At 41.4% G+C, this 20,172-nt stretch overlaps 1 protein-coding gene across 5 annotated transcripts in view; it reads right to left on the bottom strand.

Moving 5' to 3' along the window:
• TENM4 (teneurin transmembrane protein 4) overlaps nucleotides 1-20,172 on the bottom strand; it is a 594,684-nt gene that overhangs the window by 239,739 nt on the left and 334,773 nt on the right. The window contains exon 6 of one of the 5 annotated variants that reach the window (XM_058018885.1): nucleotides 14,276-14,485. The exons of the other annotated variants lie outside the window; for them this stretch is intronic. Coding sequence (XP_057874868.1) covers nucleotides 14,276-14,485 — 210 coding nt within the window. The remainder of the gene's footprint in view (nucleotides 1-14,275; nucleotides 14,486-20,172) is intronic. 5 annotated transcript variants of the gene reach the window in all.

Genomic DNA, 20,172 nt, shown 5'->3' with positions numbered 1-20,172 from the left:
GCTGTGTTTCAGTGCTCAGGTTATTATTTTCCCTTTCCTCCTCTCATTTTTCACACCATTAAAATTCCACCTCAGACACCAGACTCAAAGTGAACAAACAAACCTGCATTGTTTGCTATCCAAACCCACCACGCTCACACGGCTGCTGCTGAAGCTGCAGTGACACTTGAGCTGAGGAGCACAAACCACTTGGGCAGCTCACAGGGGGAATGCCAGAGTGACAGATTAAGTACAAAACTAACCCACATGCTGTGTTTCTGCTGCACAGGTGTGTGCAGGGATTATCCTTCTGCCACGCAAGTTACTTATGCCAATCTCAAAAGAGCCTTTCTCCTTCCTTCTGTTTCTCCACAGAACCACAGAATTTTTAGGTTGGAAGAGACCTTTAAGATCATCGAGTCCAACCCATGTTCTAATACTTCAACTAGATCATGGCACCAAGTGCCACATCCAGTCTTTTTTTAAACACATTGAGGGATGGTGACTCCACCACCTCCCTGGGTAGATGATTCCAGTATTTGACCACTCTTCAGTTATATGAAGTAAATTTTCCATGGCTACTGTGCCAAAACCCTTCCAGGGAAATTATTTTGTAAAACTTCAAATATTATCATTACTTCTTGTACACAATAATTTATCAATCATTGTAACATGCTACAAGGCTAGATCCTACTCTCAGCATCTCAGCAGATGGAAGTTACCCACATTCTTTGAAAGAATCTTAAATACTACTTTTTTGCCCTGAAAAGAACAATTTGGGGGGAAAAAAATTAAAGCTTCAAGATCACTTCTAAATTCTGCACATAAATATTATGCTAAGCCAAGATGGAGACAAGTAGTAAAAAAGATGCAAGAACCCTGAGACATGTCTGAAGTCCTCAGATAAAAGTTAGCACATACAAATTCCCATTTAGAAGCAGAAGTAATTTGAAGAAGTTCTACTTAATGGATGGCACAGAAAATATGGGTTCTGGTTTCCAACAAAAAGTGACATGCAGTAAAATATTTAGGCAATCTCTTGAGGATATGTAGCATTTCATAAATTAAAGGGCTTTAGTCAGCTTTCCATGTGACAGCAACCAACCCACAGTTCAGTCAGAGGAGAAGTGCTTGTGTTTAATCCCAAAATGGATTGGAAGAACTTCTGGCATGAACTGACACTGATATAAACTGCTCAAGAGTTTTTACAGAGAATAAATGGAAGAGAAAGCAAACTGTTTTAAATTGAAGCTACCATAATATTCAGCAGAAGCCAAAATTCTCTGTTCCGAAAGCCATGCGACTAAACACTGGGATGTAATTTTCAAACAGGTAAGTAAACTGCCTTTATAAATTCCACCACTATGTTTAAAAATCATTTAGCTCTCATTCCAATTTATTAGGTGTGTCTGTGTAGCTTTGGGCAGAAAATAGGGTGTACTGGTTGTTAAAGACATGGGAGAGTAAGGGGATGTGAATCCTGCTGTGGTGGTATCACAGAATGCCTGGGTGACCTCGGGCTAGTCAGTTGTGACCCCTGTAAAATGGAGATAATCACACTTATCTGATTCAAGGGGGTACCAGGAGACCTACTGTTTCCTAATTGTTCAGAGATGTACATGGGAAAGGCACAATATACAGTTACATGGGTTAGGTTTCTAGAAATATCTACTGGTGACACAATAGATTTTACCCATCTGTGTAAAAGTGTCAAGTACTGCTATTATTTTGACCTCATTGATAAAGAAAGGATGGGTGGTCTGGTAGATTGAAGCACATTTTGGCTGGAAGCTATTACCCTTTGAGACGACCTCTTGTTCCAAGTTTCATTGGTGTATCAGAAAAGTTACAGGCAGCAACAGTAAGGGTTTCTGTAATTCATGCTACAAAAACACTTCAATCTGTTTTATCTCCTCTGACATCCTACTCCTCTGTACTAGTCCTAATGATATTTTTCTTAATCAAGCATATGTTAATGGCAAGAAGCAGTGTCACTTCTTTCTGGTTTTACCTGACCTGTCTTTGGGCGCTCACTGTATCTGTGAAGCTATACCAAGCTCAATTGTCTCTCACTATTAGAGAGGGGTAGAAAAACTGACTGTCATGTTAAGAAGGGCATAAAAAATGATGGTAATTTAAGAGGATGACTGATTTTAAAACAAGATACCTAAATTGAGGTAAAATGTAGATCCTTCTGATAGTTTCATGTATCCATTCAGTTTTAGAGAGAGAAGTTGTTTAAGGTGATTTGGGCAGGATTTATGTAAACTGAGTAGCAAGGAAAAGAGATGATTTACATTAAAAAATATCACAAGCAACCATCAAGTAGCAGTAGTTTTACTGCTGAAATGTGACTCTGGAGAATTTTTACAAAATCTCCACACTTGGCCAGGAAGGGTAAGGCAAGAAAGGGGCCAGTATGAAAGTAGTAGTTTTAACCTGGAGTAATCCATGCTGATTTCTATTTCACCAGAATAATTTTACACCAGAAATATCCATACAGAATGCAAATACTGGCACCTCTGTCTAAAGCACTCATTTACCACCAAGTGCCCTTGTTTTACTCAGTGTGTTTGCAAGGATGAACCACTCTATCATTTGTATCAGTAATGCAACTCCCACCCACACGTGCTTCAACCCCAGACTTGACTAATGCATGAATCTTTATGCTGAGCTCCTTATGAAATGCTGTGTCCTATCACGTTGCCACGATACTGCCGCTAGATTTATGGCTCTAACTAAATCATCCGATCATACCACTTCTGTGCTGTGCTTCTTCCATTACCACCTAATGTATCAAAAGCATCGATTTTACACTTGCCAGCTTTTCTGCCGGAGCACTCCAAGGTCCTGCAGCACTTTATTACACCCCATGCCCACTCCCTGAGCTGTCATGCTAATGAGCCATGTGTCGCTACTTTAATTTTTCTGAAGCAGGTCACAAAGCTCAATTCTCCCCTCACGTGGGAGAACCTGAGTCCAATTCCTGAGCCGTCATGGCTGGCTGATTTTGAATAGTGCATATGATGACAGGCTCTCATCTTACTGGCCTGGCCACCACAGCACCCCTTCCCTCCCAAATGCTGAACGAAATATAGCCATTTATGGTTTCAGAATGCTTTTTCCTATTTACAGCATACTGTACTTACCAAACACCTAATATCCTGAGGTGTCCAAAATGCTGAAATTATAACCTACTTAACCTCAATAATTCTGAGAGGTCAATTTTTATCTCTACAATAGGGGCCTTATTTCGACTGAAAGAAAATGAAAGACAGCATGATTAAGAGACTCAATTGTCAGGACACAGAAACACCCTGGGAACCCACAGAAATGTAGCAAAACAGAAAAAGGCTCAGATCCTCCAGAAAGGACCAATATATTTTATGACCTGCAGGTATGAATCCCTTCCAACTCCAGGTATTTTATGATTTCTATCAATTTACTGCCTTGCCAGGATATCAGTTAGGAAAGGTAAGAAAGACAAGAGGTTAGAGTAGTAGCTTTTAGGTTACCCTGAAAGGCATCTCAAAGACATTTGCTACATTTTGTAAGGTTAATTTCTGAGTAATGTCGCTGTCCTAAGACGTAAAAGAATAGGAACAACTAGGCGGCAATTAATGAGGGCCAGTTCAGCCTTCTTATTTTGACCATTCCTACAAATAAGGCTACTTGGTGTTTGAGACCCTTGAGGAGCAAAACATTTGGGTCTCAGTAGCTTTGCTTGTTTTAGAATTATAAATGGCATGTGAGCTGGGGAGAAATGCATCAACCACCATTCTGTTAGCAACTGTTTTCCACATACATTTGTGTTTTATTGGTAGAAAGTAGTAGATTAAGATATGAGGTCTCTGCCATTTGGTACAGATGTCCCAGCATCATCATCCTTGGAAGTGTTCCAAAGGTACTGCATGTGGTACCTGAGGACATGGTTTAGTGCAGAACATGATGGTGCTGGGTTAACAGCTGGACTCAGTGACCTTAGAGTATTTTCCACCCTTAATGAGTCACTGCACCTATGAAGTAACATGGAGTCACATAGCCCATGTGTAACATGGTTCTTTTGGCCCACCACTGTTGTCTTTAGTGAATGGCTGCACATTTTCATGGTACTTTGACATGTCAGTATTAGCTGACCTCTTGTAAACAGAAATACCATATACTAACAGAAATACCATATACTGCATCTGAATTTTATCACCTTTGTCATACAATATTACATTTTATCTTTACACTTTCGCTTCCTTTATATGGAAAAGGCCTCAACTACTAGGCTGCCATTAACAGACCTAATTATTACATGGAAAGAGAAAAATCATCTACTAAATCTTTCCTGTTAAAAGTGAGGACAGACTGAGAAGATGTGCTACAAAAATGCTGACTAAACTATGCAGCATCACCATCCCTTACCTCCAGAGACAGAGTACATGTTAAAAGCCAGCAGTAAAGCTCGGAGACACTGTGGATTTATCAGCTGAATGGAGAGGGAATACAACAGTATTTTTCATTATCAATCCGAAATTAAGAATATTAAAATCTCCAAAACTTCGAAGGAGCAAACAATAGTGATTATCCCCCCATTTTATTTATGTAAGAGTCCAGTACCAGCATTTAGGTCACTTAGCCAAGGTCACCAACTGTAACTAGCCATCAGTTTTTTGACTGGTGTTGACTCCCACTGCACTACTTACTACAAAATATAGACCTTGCAGATGTAGATTCTGAGCTAATGCCAATCATGCTTTTAAAGCACTATGCCAGCTATTCCATCTCTCTTGGGGACTTTTTTCTAAATTCATATGGCAGGACTCAGAAAGAAACAAAACCTTTAACACTTCAAATTCTGGTGTTTTCCAAATTTCCATCAAACTGAATTTTTAAGTTGGGTGTGTTCACTGGGGCTTGTGGACCTCAAAGCTTCAACCCAACTGACTCTTAAAGAACTGTGACAGTCTTTCATACAAAGCTCTTCATAGCAAAGATTCCTTCTGTGCCATAACTGCCCATCACATCAGCTTTACTACCAAGAATGGGCACTATGGGCTTGGTCCTGCTGTTAAGACACAGGGTTAAGGACTGCTCTACCATGAAAAAGTACCCTACTGCTTTGCACCCAGGTGCACATGGAAAGCAACTTCAAAGGATACACCATGGCTTATACACACACAGCAAGAAGCTGCATGATCCTCTCATGTCATATTTCAAGTATCATTTTTCACAAAAATCACGCTGGATTCACAAAAAACACTTTTTCCTCTGAATTCTGACACAAATATTTGTTAACCTGATCCTTTTTCTTTTACTCAGAGCCTCAAAAGCTTCCACCCAAAATACCTAAAGCTATCATTGCTTTAGCTGAAGAATTTGTTGGGGTCACATGATGGTTTGAAAGCTGTGGTTGAGATTAATAGTGTGTTACAATAAACACAGTGAATAATGCAAAGCACAGAAACGATGGAGGAGGAAGTGGGGGGGGGATACATCTTCTGAGGCTATGCAGTTATTGGATGTTTAGTTTGAAAGAACACACAGGTCAGAGTGAGACTTCTGGCAACTTCTCCCTTACAAATTAATCACCAGTTCACAGTGACCAGCAAATTTTAGCTTATAAATAAAGTTCAAAGCCCCCAGGTCCTCATTTAAAAATGGAGACATATGGCTTGCAAACAGCTAATGGAACAAGCCTTCCCAAAGTTTGAGCTCATTCCCAACTGAGAGATCCATTTCACAGTAATAACACAGTGCAGCCATGAGTACATGAGCTTCAGACTTCCTTCCTGTATTTTATAATACTCTGCACTTCCACAGCAGCTTTTATCTGGTGAGTGGAAAAAGTTCTGATGAACATCAGTTATGACTTTTCAAAGTGCAGAATGCACTGCAGAAACTGAGAACATATACAGACCCTCAGCCACACAGGCTTCAGCTCAGAGATGATACTTACCCAGAAACAAAAAGTTCAATGTTGTGCAGGGAAAAATCTGAAAAGATTTAGAAAAAAGATTAGCTTACTCTCTGAAACCTGATGTCTGCAAGTTTGGAGCCACAGGTCCCTTCTTGTCTACTTGTTCACCATAGCGTAAACCATGTCTAGCTGCAGTAATATCATATAAATAAGAAAGAAGTTCAGAAGGATACCAAATCCTAGGGTTTGCTATAGCTCTCATTTGCAACAGAGAAAACTGTGGTTTAAGTTTTGTATCTGAGAAGCCTGTGGCAGAAATCAGAAGGCTGAATTCCTAGTACTCACTCCAGTCCCTGGACAACTCTGCCTTCAATGTTTTGTTCTTCTAAAGCTGCCCTGAAAGCATTTTTTCCACACAGAATCTACTGCTTTGGGGGCTTCGTTTCATGTTAGTCACAAATCTCTCAGTATAACCTGAGGTAGACCAAAACACCGGCAGTCCTGCAGTGAAAAAGCATCTAATGGGCCATAAATTAATGTTTCATTTCCTTTAATAGTGTAATGATTAATTCCTTCTTCAGAGCAAGATTTTGTTGTACATTTGATAGTTACACTATAAAGAAAGAAATGGGTTTTTTTAACGTCAAAAAGGATCAAAGCCAGAACACTGCTATTTTTGTTTGTGATCTTGTAGCTTGACTCTTCAAACAGTTTTTTCTCCCCAATTTTGTAAAAAGGTAAAAAAATCCATCTCAGATGAGACCTTGCACAGCTTGTCAAGTTTTGACCCACAGTGAATTTTTTTTTGCAGATATAAACCCTTGAAAGTAGGGGTTTCTAATGGAAATGCTGACATAACCTTAACTATACCAATGCCGCCGTAATCTCAGGTTACCAGGAATATTTCTGCTGCCAATTCCATTTAACAAGTCTGAATGCATATAATTTGTTCCAGTTGTCTTTCCTTGGAGTGGGGCTCCTTTGTGCACACTTTCCAATGTGGCTTGCATTAAAAGAAAGGAAAAAAACCTCCTACTCCTATGTAAATTCATATACACACTGATACGGCCTTATCACAGTTAAAAAGCTATAAATCTGCTTTAACTGATTCAGTGTGTTCCTTGGCCTGGAAAGGTGACTTGCTTCATTGCTGCCCTTCACTGAACGTGACAATCATAACTTTGCTTTATTCTTTCTGAGATATTTATTCCTTGCAAAAGAACCTCCCAAAAGCCCCCGAACTGCCTCTCTGTGTATTCATACTATCCCCTACTGACCAAGGGTCCCTCTGTTTGAGCCAAAAGGATTTGAGCTGCGTCAGGATTTGCCCCTGGCTATGCTAGGAATCTCATCCAAATGCCTCCCACTGATACCAGTGATAAGAATCTAGTCCTATAGCAAATTATTTGCTTCTCACCTTTGGCTCATCCTGAAGCCAAACAATTGCCAGGTTAAACAAATATTCTCAGGATGCAAAGTGAATTCATAAAGCAAGAGCTTAAGGGATAGCAATGTAAGTGGGCACATCTAGAGCCTCATGTCCTCTGAAAAATCTGCAGCTCACACACTGGCATTTCTCTGATCTTTCCTCTCAGAAGAAAGAGTGAAACAGGAGGAACAAAAACTCAACAGGATGGCTCCACTGCTCAGTGAATAAGAACAGGAATAATTCATGATATGATCCTCCTCGCAGCTGCCAGTTAACAGCTTCTTACTTGATCTTCAGGGTCTAAAAGGCAATAGCTGATGCCTGGAAACTCAAAACCACAACCTTGTTGTCATCTTTACATCAGAGATAAATTCAGAGGAATGAGGGCAAAATTGTGAGGACAAATTTTCAAATACATAAGTGAATTTTTGGAAGGTTTCAGTGAGTTTGAGCAGGCACCAACTGTAAAAATCAAGCCAAAATGGTCATCTGCACAATAACCCCTCAGGCTTCTGGGGACCCACAGTCAAGACACAGCTCTAGCCACAGTGAGTGCAAAAAGAGAACTCTCCTCAGGATGACTCAAAACCTGGTGGCTTGAAATGTCTCTGTCTAAATTGAAAGCTTATGGTTAATGAGTTTCTTGTTTAGTTTTCTGCCTAAAATTAAAAGAGAGGAATTAAGGTTATAGTTTCTCAGGCTGAATTCTGAGCACGTTCCCAAATTAGAGGACAAATTAATTGAAAAATTATGTAAAATTGATTTTCAAAATGCTTTTGTTAAAGCACCTCATCTAATCATCACTACTGTTTAAAAAAATATAATTTTACTAAAGAATATTTTTTAAAGTACTGCTAAACTAAACATCTATTAAACCTTTCTTCTCCTTAGGATGTTTTTACTAAATTTCTGTAGTTTTGGGGATGAGAGGAGGGGGAGGAGGGTGATGATGTTAAAAGAGTTTTAATAGGAAATGCAATAACAAAGAATATTTAAAACTTTTTAAAATACACTTGGAAATTGATTGGCTATATCTTCCAATTCCTGTTTCCCTTCTGTAATTATGAATTACCATTATGAGTAACACTGACTGCTAATGGACTCTGCAAATCTCTGATAAAGGATGCAGAGATTAATTGCTATTCTTACTTAACACAGTTGCTTGAGTAGTACAAAAGAAGCAATAGAAAGCACTGTGCAAGGACAAAACACAGCAAGAGAACAGATCCTCTGTTCACAAGCTTTTTTGGAAAGAAAAATGAAAGCTTTCCATAAAAAAACCCCTGAATTTAATTGGAATTTATTGTTAGTTTTTAGATGAGAAAATATCAATTATTCAGATTACATTATCAAAGGTTCTTTTGCTCTCCTCAGTCAGATTCCTGAAAATTCTCCACTTGTAAGACGCCTCACATGATACTATTCCTTCTTCAAAATCCTTTAATATTCAGAGTCTTCTGGCCTCCCTGCTGCAGTTTGATCTCTCTGTACTTTCAGTCCTGGTGCTGGAGCAGGACCCCGACAGGAGAGCTGCAGGGTGGGAATCTGGGCCCAAGGGTCAGGGGAGCGCTGCCGATGCGGAGCAGGCTGGCGCTGCACTCAGCCTGCCAGCGGTCACAGCTCAGCGCGGAGCGCGCCTGAGAACGGCCGTGCCTGCGCGGCACACTCGGCAGCACCAACCGCACCGCGGACACAGGGAAATAAACACGGAGCGCTCACAGACACATCAAAAACTTCCAGCAGAAAGTGTTTCAAGTGACTTCCCTCTAGATCCTGAGGAAATCCAGCCATAGCAGCAGCAGTGGCACATGATCTGGTCAGTTACTGTAAATTGCAAGAAACGCACCATTTATATAAGATTGTACTATTTGACATAAAAAGATAAGGCTATAGGAGTCCCCAGCAGCCTTTTCATGAAGGATTTATCTTCTCAAATCTGGGCCAAACTATTGAATAAATAGTGGGAAGTTCTTACTGAAGGACAGGAAAGGAAGGTGAATTACGAACAGTGATTGTATTTAACAGCTCAAGACTGCTTCTTAAAGCTTAAAACAAACCCAACAAACTTTAAAGAAAATACGTTACAAATCAGGAGGCCCAGATTTAGTCAGAAATGAAAATGAAAATCTTTGGGGGATCTACTGCTTCAAATTGTCCAGCACTCTAAACAAGAAAAAGTGGCAAAAACAATACAAGCACCTTCATTAACTATATGAGCATGGATTTTGATGGTCAAGCAGCTCATTCATGCACATCTCACTGTGCAGAAGAAGCATGGTGTGGCTGCTGGGGGCAAACTGATCCTGATGTGCTCTATTTTCCACCAAAATCAGGGATCATAGAGAAATTGCACACGTCTCCTAGGATCTAACCTTAGGATATTTATGCATGTACTCAACATGGATTTCTCTCCTGGCCCACTGCCAATGTAACCTGTGCCAAGGTAAGGGCTGCACCATCCATGCTTTATGCAACTTTTAACCCTCCTCTTGGAATTCAAAGTGTAGTAATACTGAGACTCATGCCCGCCTTTCCCCTCTTTCTCCAGCAGCAATGTCACTTTGGGTGACTGGCATCATGACCCTCCACTGCTTCTTCTGTGAAAAATGCCCTTAGTTGTAGAAAAGGTGCAAAACTGGTTAAGCAGTGGTGAGCCACAAGTTTTTGTAATAGGGATGTATTTGAGGGAAAAACCAAAGAAACTGGGGTATGTATATTCAGAGGTGGGTGATAAGACTCCAAACTGTATTAGATTCTTCCCAGAGACTTTAGTAGATGGTACCTTCAGTATCACCCAAGCAATTCCTAGGACCAGAGAGTCAGTTTTAGATATTCTTACAATTTACTGGTATTGCTTTACTTCTGTTAGAATTAATTACATTCCATGCTCTGGTCTCAAAAATTGTGTTAGTATTTGAAAATACTAAAATACCCCAAACCAGAGCTGATTCTGGGATTTTGTGGCTCCCATGAGCAGAGGCTGTTTTAAGTGACTACATCCAGTCTGCCTGATACAATCAGCTCAAGAGAAACACAGCAGGCCCCACCAAATAACAAAAGCATGCTTCTCATGGAACGCCTGCTCACTGATGGAAGAAGTCACACATTTCGGCTTTGACTCTGAGGCAACACAACCAGTGCTGGAACTTGGATGTCAGCTTTCCACAGATTTTATACATCTTTCCAAATCTGTTCTTTGTCACTCTGTACAACAGCCATCTCCCTACCTCAGAGATGCTTATGTCCCCAGTGCCACAGCTGTGGATGCTGAAGGGACATGGGCAGCAATGGTCAGGCTGATGGGCTCCTCCTGAACACCATTCCCTACAGGCACTTCATTATTTTAAAACGTATTTTTCATGTCATTTACTGGTTCAAATGGAAGAAAGCTGCCATTAATGAGCTAAGCACCCACATCCACAGCCCTCCTTGGCTAGTCCTCAACCTTTCTCAGCTGGCCAAGATCCTCCCTACAGCCCCACTTGTTCATGCTTCTTCTCCCATACCCTTGTCAGGGACTGCATGTTCTGATCCAGCACAGCAGTTGTTAAGTTTCTTAGTACAATGAGATTAAAGATTGGATGCCTTCAGACAGTTCTGGCTTCTCCCGAGTCCTACACATATATACCTACACACCAGTATAATAAGAAACCTGAAAAACTAATTAGTGTTTCTTAATGCCCACCAAGATACCACATGTCAGCCAACTTTTCAAATAGTACTGAGATGCTAAAGTCAGGAAATTTTAAGGTTTCTGAAGGGAAACATCCTGAGATGTTTCAGAGAGACAGGGCTGTTTAGTCTGCAGAAGGAAAGGCGTGTGACCTTTTGATGCTAAAATGGGGATTATAAGGAAGGTGGAGAGAGACTTTTTACAAGTGCTTGTACTCACAGGATAAGGGAAAATGTTTTTTAACTAAAGAGGATAGATTTAAATTTCATATAAGGAAGGAATTATTTATTATGAGAGTGATAAAGCACTGAAAGAGGTTACCCAGTGAAGCTGTAGCTGCCCCATCCCTGGAAGTGTTCAAGGCCAGGCTGGATGGGGCTCTGAGCAACCTGGTCTAGTGGAAGGTGTCCCTGCCCATGACAGGGCTTTGGAACAAGATGATGATTAAAGGCCCTTCCAATACAAAGCATTCTAGGATTCTCTGAAATGGAGACATTCACACCTTAGTTAGGTTGGGTAATTTTAGGTAAAGTAAAAAGCCTTCTGGACTTGACATATATAAAAAGAAAAAATGAAAAGGTCCAAGTCTGAAAAATCTGTTTTTCCTTAAAATCATGTACCTGCTGATATTATAGGTACAATAAAAATTTGGACTTTCAATGCTCTAAATTACTTAGAAAAAAAGAAAATCAAACCATGGTTTGTAACACATCTATTACAAAACTTCAAGCCCTAGAAGATGCCCGTGTATTTATATACCTATTAGCTGGTTCCAGCCTGCATTTGAAAGTTTAGGTGGACATTTTTCTGGAAGTGTAAAAATAATATCATGGACAATATTACCTTTCTGAAATAAAAGGAACTTTGATAAAGAATAGCCTACTGTATATTAAAAAAGTAGCATGTTTCTTAAGCTCCATGTGCATTATATTTGCAATTTACATGGGGATTTGTAACAGCAGTGCTGCTCCCTGGGTGTTACTTACTTTGGATGGACTTCTCTAAGGCTGAGTTTACACAGCTGTGGTAGGAAAACCTAGCCACAATCAATTAAAAAGTGCAACACAAATCCTTTGAACAGCGTTCTCAGGCTGTCCTGCTGTTGAGACAGCTACTATTCTCTGAGAACGAGTGCTCTAACTGTATTAAACTTAGTCCTAACCAAAATAAGCTTTTACTAATTTTCACCATTTAAGGAACATAAAGACCTGCCTTTGTCATTTAAAATTTAAGCTGACTAAGCCTCATAGAAACAGAACATTAAAGAACTAAAGCAATTAAATCCATTTACAGAGGTCAGAAGAGTCTCTGGGTTTTAGGCATGATGGGCTTGTATGGTCTGTGGTTGTCATTCACATGAACTTTTAGATTACGGGTTGATAGGTGGCAAAGTGAGCCACCTTTGTTTTCCTCTTGATAGCAGAGTGATGCTGAGCTGATCCTAGCAGGTCACCAGTGTCCTGCCATTACCTGCACTTCTGATTACTGAACAACCAGAATAAGCAAGCAAATGAGACCCCAGATGCCTTGTCTTTGTGTGGGACATATTTATTACCAACCTACTGAATCCTGCACACAAAGAAGGCCTCAGGGAATGGAGTATGTCTACAAGCTGATGCAAAAAGCACTAAGGAAAAAAAAAAAAAAGCAGGCTGCTGAAAAGCCTGAAGTCTAACTAACTCACCAGCACATTGATAATACAATAATGTGGTCAATCCACTGTAGACTTTGAACAAGGATTTTTTTTTTTTTTTGGTTTTCAGCTAATTAGTAAAAGAAGAGATTAAGGTTTTTAATCTCTTGCTCTTTCTTCCCTCTTTTTACCTGGAGGGTGTGCATGTATGTGTACAAATGTATTTCCTAAATGAGCAAAGAGAAAGTACATACATATACATTATGATGTGGAAAACATGAGGTGGAGTGTGACTTAGGTTTCATTTCCAACAAGAGGGTAATTGACATTATTTCAGATTTCCATGTTCTGTGACTGCAAGCAGTCAGATGTGGGTGTGTTATAGGGTGGGAGGGGAAGGGGGAAGCTGAACAGAGGATATGAATTTTAATCAGTTTCCTGAATGAATACAACACTGTATTTCCCCCTACTCTCCTTAGGATGACAATTCAGAGAAGATAACCTTCTCCTTTGAAAAACCTTGAAAGGAAAGTTTGTTTTTACCATAACAAATGCAACAAAAGAGGAGGGAAGCTGGGAAAGGGAGAGGGCAGACAAATTAAATGTCAAACTTTCTTTCCTTACTTGAAGATAACAGCATACTAGGAAACCTTCTTAGAAGCTTAACATAAACGCAGTTAAGCTGTTGCCAGCTGCAGTAAACCTCTCTCTCACCTTTGTTTCTCTCTTTCAAGATATCTTTGAATGCCTTCTCCTTCATCATAAATCAGACCTGTGAGCAATTATCGCTCAAGCCGGATGGCAGCGGCCTGAGTGGCCACTGCTATTCCACTGCTGTAATCTGCACTTCGTCAGGTTACACTACCCTTGATGAAATTTCACATTTCTTTGCCAATGAGCGTTACCTCCGTTTATGACTCACTGTCTTTGCAACAGAGAACTGTGAATTTCGTTCCTCTCCTTGTAATTTGCTTAAGCATCGTGGACCATCCGGCCGTGCTGAGCACCCCCAGCAACCCATCGGGGAGTCTCAGAGCATCCCAGTAGGATGTGGTTCTGCTGCTGTTCCTCAAATACTTCCCCTGAGGACACTTTCAGCGCCTCGGAGGGGACTGGACACAGACACCCTCCTCTGGGACGGCGCTGATGCCACTGCCAACTATCACAGGAACTCTTCGTGTTCGTCGTCCCCTTGCCTATCCATGCTGCCCTTGGGTGACAGATTCTTCTCAAGTTCCGGCCCCGCCAGCCCCCAGGCTGCATCTTGACGCCATCACAGAGAAGGGGAAAGCTCTTTGCCCACTCTTTCAGCCAGAAGTTAATAAAATAAAAAAGCCAAACCACCCCGAAGTTGCAGCCCCTCAAAAGGGAGCGGGCTCCGGCCGTCAAGTCAAGCCAAGTCTGCGAGCGCTGCCCGGGCACCAAACGGGGCTGCGCGTCCCGCACCGCGCAGCGCGCACGCACCCGGCACCGACCTGCCCAGAGCTGCCAACCTTTGCCAGGCAACTTTTAACTCTTTATATAAAACCCCCACACCAATCCAAAGCGCACACCCGCTCTCCCAGCCATCCTACATCCCCGCGCACGGCTGTCAAGACCGGCATAAAAAAGTAGGCGCAGAGAGAGAAAGAAAGAGAGAGCGAGAAAGTCACTCACCGTTGGCGGCGGCACAGAGGTTTCCAGAGCCACTTTGAACTAAGAATGACTGAGGGACAAACTCTTCCTCAGAGTCCGAGCCCGCGGCCGCCCGGGCCGCGCCGTCGCCCAGCGACCGCCCCGGGCCCTCATTGGCCGGCGGCGAGGGGAGAGGGGAGGGGGACTGCGAGCGGGGGGTGGAGGAGGCGGACGAACAGGGCAGGGGGGGACCTGCGGGCCACAGACACACACACAGAGAAGGGAGGGGGAAAAAACACAGAAAGAAATAAAATGAACAAAAAAACCACGGCAAAACACGGACAGAGACACAATAAAAGTCGAGCCGGGGCACGAGGGAAGGCCGCCCCCCCACCCCGCCGCCTTCCCCAGCGGGGCAGCCCTGCCTGAGGGGCGGCCGACTGCACGTATCTGACCCCATTACCTGCTGCCCCTCGGGCTGTTACTGTCCTTTAAAACTCCTATCCTCCTTATATCCATCCTTTAAAACTCGCATCCGTCAGTTTTTTTGTTGGGCTTTTTCGGTTTGATTTGGTTTTGTTAAGATTTTGACATTGGCGAGAGCCCCTGATCCGAGATGCGCTTTGTTCCCACGGCGTGGGTGCTCACTGTCAATGAGTCGTACTCATTGATGCGGCCGCGCTCCGTCTTACTAACGGGAAAGCTTTGCCCGACGTATTGTGAGGCGAATTATTTCAGATTTTAAGTGAAAAGTGTAAAGTCCTTTTGGGGATTGGTTTAACAATTCCCTTCCCTCCAGTTTATAAAGCAAACGGCTCAAGACCTCCACCATGCAGGCAAGAGGTGGAGGAAAGGTGTGGACACCGCTGTGTGGGGTAGAAGCAACTGAGCAAACCACCACACTGATAACAGAGCAGAAGCACAGCTCAGACTAGTGTCGTTTCGTTGATTAAATGATGAAAAACACAACAAATAGGGTTCTAAGATTATATTTTACACAGAGCTGTGCCTGACTGAGGAAGAGCTTCTAACTGACTGCAAAAAAATTTAATCAGGTACATGTAGGTTGAGTAGATCTAATTGGAAAAGCTTACTGTAAGCAATTAATGGTTATCAGGGTCTTATTCCAAACATATTTTTAAACAAAACGGGGAAGTCAGAAGTGCCAAACTGGCAAAAAAACTATCAGGCAAATGTGGAGGTCAGATACGTGCAGTACATCAATAAAAACAGGGGGAATATGAACACAGACATATAATACAGGACAATGCATTTAAACATGAACTTTTCACCTTGCTACATTTGATCTGAACGTCATAATTAATCTCTCATATTTTCCCAAATACTGAAATTTTATCATGAAATATCCATCAAAATAAAAGAACAGTCAGCAGAAGAAAATCAGCAAACTTAAAAATCATCTGTTTTTATAAAAACACATTTTGAACACAGCATAGCTCACAACATAGCTGTACAATATTTCTTACTAAACACAACATGAACACTTTAGAAACGAACACAAACCTAAAACAATAAAGTGGGTTTAGCATTTAAATCCCCCAAAGCTGGTTCTGCATATATATTTCCTTCCACCTTGGTCATTAGTTTTTCTCATCACAAGCCCTTGGTGTCACCTGCTTGGCATATGCCAGTCCTATAAATTGCCAATTATAATCAGACAAGAAATTGTGGCATCAGAGGCAAACCCTTGGATCCAAGGAGAATACCAGACTGCACCTGTGCTTAGAGACACTTGTCACCTGAAGGAGAAAAGCCAGTGTTGGTTGAGAGGCTACACTCCCTTGTGTGAACAGCAGCCTGCACAGCATGCAGACCACGAGCCGAATTTGAGCCCTGTGTGTTTTGTTATGATCAGCAGGGGAATTGTCTCAATCGCCTTCTTTCTGACAACCCTCCAGACAGAGAAGTTCCTCCTTTAGGAATGCAGCTCTTAAGGAATCTGCAGCCCACTTCACACTCCTTGAACCTTTTTATGGTGCCAAGGCTCTAACCTTCCCATTGTGCTAACTAGTGGTAGGAGCTGGAGACAGACAGGAAGAAAAAGGAGCACATGCAAGTGGATGAGCACTGCTTTCCTTGTCACAGTCCCTGACATGAAAACTGATATTCAGCTCTAATTCTGATCTGCTTTTGAAGAAGCAAAGTATACTCTTTGTCATCCTCTTTGTGGCAATAGAGATTTGATGAGCCCTGACATGTAACAAAGTTTAAATCAGGACTTTGATTTGCTATGCTTTCATTACAAAACAGGGTGACTTGTATTTCTAATCCTGTGTAGTAGTCAGAGGCTGAATTTTAGTGTGATGGTGACTGAAATGGAAAAGAAGTGTAAAATCAATGTCTTCCTATAGACCCATACAGTTTTTCAGTGTACTTTGTAAAGAGAGGACACATTTTTCCAGCCATTGATAAAGACAGTCTAGATTAAAAATTTATTTCAAGCCTATGATTCATTTACACAAATACCAGTAAAATGCATAAAAGGGAGTTAATGGTGTAGCTACCCAACCAAAAAAAAAAGTGGACAAGTACAGTAGAGCCCCAAAGCTCTCCCTGTGTTTTGTTTAGACAGTATGTTTGGCATAACTATACATGAATTCTGTAGTCTGGATGTAAAGAGCAGGAGCAGAATGAGCTGAATTTGGAATTGTAACCCTATAAGCAAAATGTCAGTGCTTTTCTCAGTCCACATCACAAAGTTTCTGCCATTTCCACATGGTTGCAAGTTGTTGGGAGTTTCTTTTGGAAGGAGGTTTTCCCATCTCCCAGTATTGTAGTTTTGGCAAGAATAAAATAAAAATATAAATAAAAAACAAAACCAGAACCTTTTTAATGGCAACTTTGGGTTTTAATCAACGACACCATTGCAGAGCGCACATGAGAAGATCCCATGGGCTTTCACGGTCGTTACGTGCACTTGCAGCAGTGCGTGAGCTGACCTTTACAAGGGCAGATTCTCCAGGAATTGTGCAGAACAACCACTCAGGGCTGTGCTGCTATGAAGGGCACTGGCACATTCCACCGTGCTCTGTGGAAAATTGCCTTTTGGCCACGAATGACGGGGTGGATTCAACAGGAGATTTTGCCAGCTGCTGGATGGAAGGTGTGCCCTAGGCAGCTCTGCTGGCAACAACCAGATATAAAATGCATGGGAAGCAAAGTGATACCTTCCTTTTTAGCAAGTCAACAAGGCTGTAAGGCAAGCATGTGTTAAGTTGTGGATCCTTTAAGAGAACTGCCTCCTTTTTTTCCTGCTTGGACAGAAAACCAAGAATTAAATCTGACCTTTTCACAAAAATTAAACCAAGAGAGAGAGGAAAGCTGCAAGTTTGTTTCCTTCTCAGACAAGTATCTCATTGAATTTACTGCAACTGCAAGTCCAAGTAAAACAAGCCCATAAACTTTCATTCCAGCTGCCAGAGCAAAATTTCTAATTGATTAGAGCAAAATGAATTTGCAGCAATACTGGGTTGCCATGGAACCTGAGCAAGTAGGACAACTTACTTTGCAGAATGTGCTGTTTCTCCTTCAAAAATACAAAACAGAAGGACTAGATAACACATTCATTATGTACAGTCTTGCAATTTGGAACTTAACTCAAAGAAAAACAAAACAGATTCCAAGTATGGGCCCCTTGGCATCCATTTGTAACAATCTTATATATCCACTTGCAGTGAACAGTCAAATTATGTTCTTTGGACTTGAGGCAGGAATAATAGTCGTTGAATGTCTCTGTATGAATGATGTGATACTAGCACATATTCAGAGGAAAAGAGAACAGAACCTTGTATTTTATCTATGTGCCAGTATTTCAGATTAAAATTAAAAAAAAAAAATCCTGGGAAGATATGTTGCAGTGTCTGGTAGATTTATGAAAGTACTTAGGAAACACAAACTTTGGAAATAGGTTAGTACAAAGAATCTGTTTCTCAACTTAACCAAGGAACTCTGCAATATTCAGGCAACTGCTTTAAATTTAGGGAAGAGACAAGCAGAGCAGACCCTAAATAGTTAGGGGAAAGTAAGACAAACAATAAACACGCCTTCATTTTGTGCTGCACATTTGGCTGTAATATTTAAGAATTATTTTATCTCTCACAGGATTTGGCATTCAGAGATCAAGAGCTGATTTAAAACGGGTGTATTCATGCTAGTATGAATAGAAGGGCTGCCAGAAATACAGAACATTCACAGAGATACTTCTAAAGAAGGTCAGTAAATTGTTTCATGGACTATATTCAGCGGATTACGCTCATATGTTTGTAATTTGTCCCAAAAGAGGTGAAAAAGAGTGGGTATGTACAACGGCTGACTTCTCACAGAGCTGAAATGACAAGGCAACAGGATTTAATAGTGTTCAATATACCCAGAATGGTATTATCTGTGATCAATAAAGAAGTAGTATCAGCTTTATTCACCTGGTAACTTCTTCATCCAAGAACCTTTAAGGGTTTTACAAGCATTGGGTATGTAAACTTTGAAATAGTGTTATCAGATATCTTGGGATATGTTATCAGATTGGCTGATACAATGGTCAGAGGGCTGGAACACTTGTGATATGAAGACAGGCTGAGAGAGTTTGAGTTGTTAAGCAGGAAGAAAAGAAGACTCTGTGGAGATCTTCCAGCAGCCTTCTAGTACCTAAAGGAAACTTGTAAAAAAGAGGAAGTGCGACTTTTTACACAGGCAGGTAGTGACAGGACAAGAAGGAAGAGTCTTAAACTAAAAGAGAGGAGATTTAGATTATATACTGGGAAGAAACTTTTCACTGTGAGGATGGTGAGGTAGCCCAGAGAAGCTGGGGATGCTCCATCCCTGGAAGTGTTCAAGGCCAGGCTGGACAGAATTTGGACAGCCTGTTCTAGGGGAGGGTGTCCCTGCCCAGGGCAGGGGCGTGGAACTGGATGATCTCTAAGGTCCCTTATAGCCCAAACCATTCTGGGGACCAGACTTACATTTCCAACAGATAAATAAACTGAGGCACAGAGATGGGTAATAATTGATTCAAAATTCTGTCATTTCCTGTTCCTGCATGTTGTATCTCTAGCCACAGAAACAGTCTAAAAGCCTGCTGTCACATTAAAAATATTTTTAATTAACTGGATTCCCACAATAAAGAAACAACAGTCATGGGCAATTGATTGCAAAATTATTGCAATTACCTCAGTACAACAACTGCAGTAGTTCTCACATAAGAACATTGGCATTAAGTCCTGTCACTGACATTGCCTTTGTACCACCTTAAAATAGCAAAGTCTCTAACCAAGGTTAGAACTGGTGCACCAATGATGTTAAGGACCACTCCAAACAAAAGACATCACAGTACAGCTCTGGCCTTTAGAATGAGGCTTTGCTTTGTGGGTTCACAGGAAGGCTGTGTAAATGGTAGCGGAGTGTGTTCTGTAGTGTGCTGGCTGAGATCATTATCCTGTTAAAGGAAAGAGTGTAAACAGACAAACTTCTTTGAACTGTTTTTTATGTCTTCTCCTTACTTTACACGGGAATTTTGAGCGATCTGTACTGACATTGTTGTGAAATCTTATTGATCAATATTAACTTATAGCTAGTCTTGTGCCGGAGAAAACCATGACCTGCCTAAATAACCCTTAGGTACCTCTGTATGATAAAGGAAATGAATTAATCATTAATTCTAACACTCAGGCAGTTCCACCTCAGAGTGTATCTGATTGATTAAAACCCCACAAGCATGAAGCAGTCCTGCAGAGCTGAGATTCTGTGTGAGAGCTATCCTTGCAAAGCAGCAAGCAGGGTGGGCACCAGGACATCCCTGACTGGTGACACATAGGACGAAGTGGAAAGGACAGTGCCCTGCCTGCACAGCAGTGTTTGGTTCCCTGCAGAATATAAAAGGCAGTGATTTGCTCCACGGCTATTTCAGGGCATCAGAGATCCTGCTG

The sequence above is a fragment of the Melospiza georgiana genome, chromosome 2 (assembly GCF_028018845.1).
Source record: "Melospiza georgiana isolate bMelGeo1 chromosome 2, bMelGeo1.pri, whole genome shotgun sequence".
In the NCBI taxonomy this organism is placed as follows: Eukaryota; Metazoa; Chordata; class Aves; order Passeriformes; family Passerellidae; genus Melospiza; species Melospiza georgiana.
Note: the sequence above shows the minus strand (reverse complement) of the source record. Positions and strands in the feature narration are given on the sequence as shown.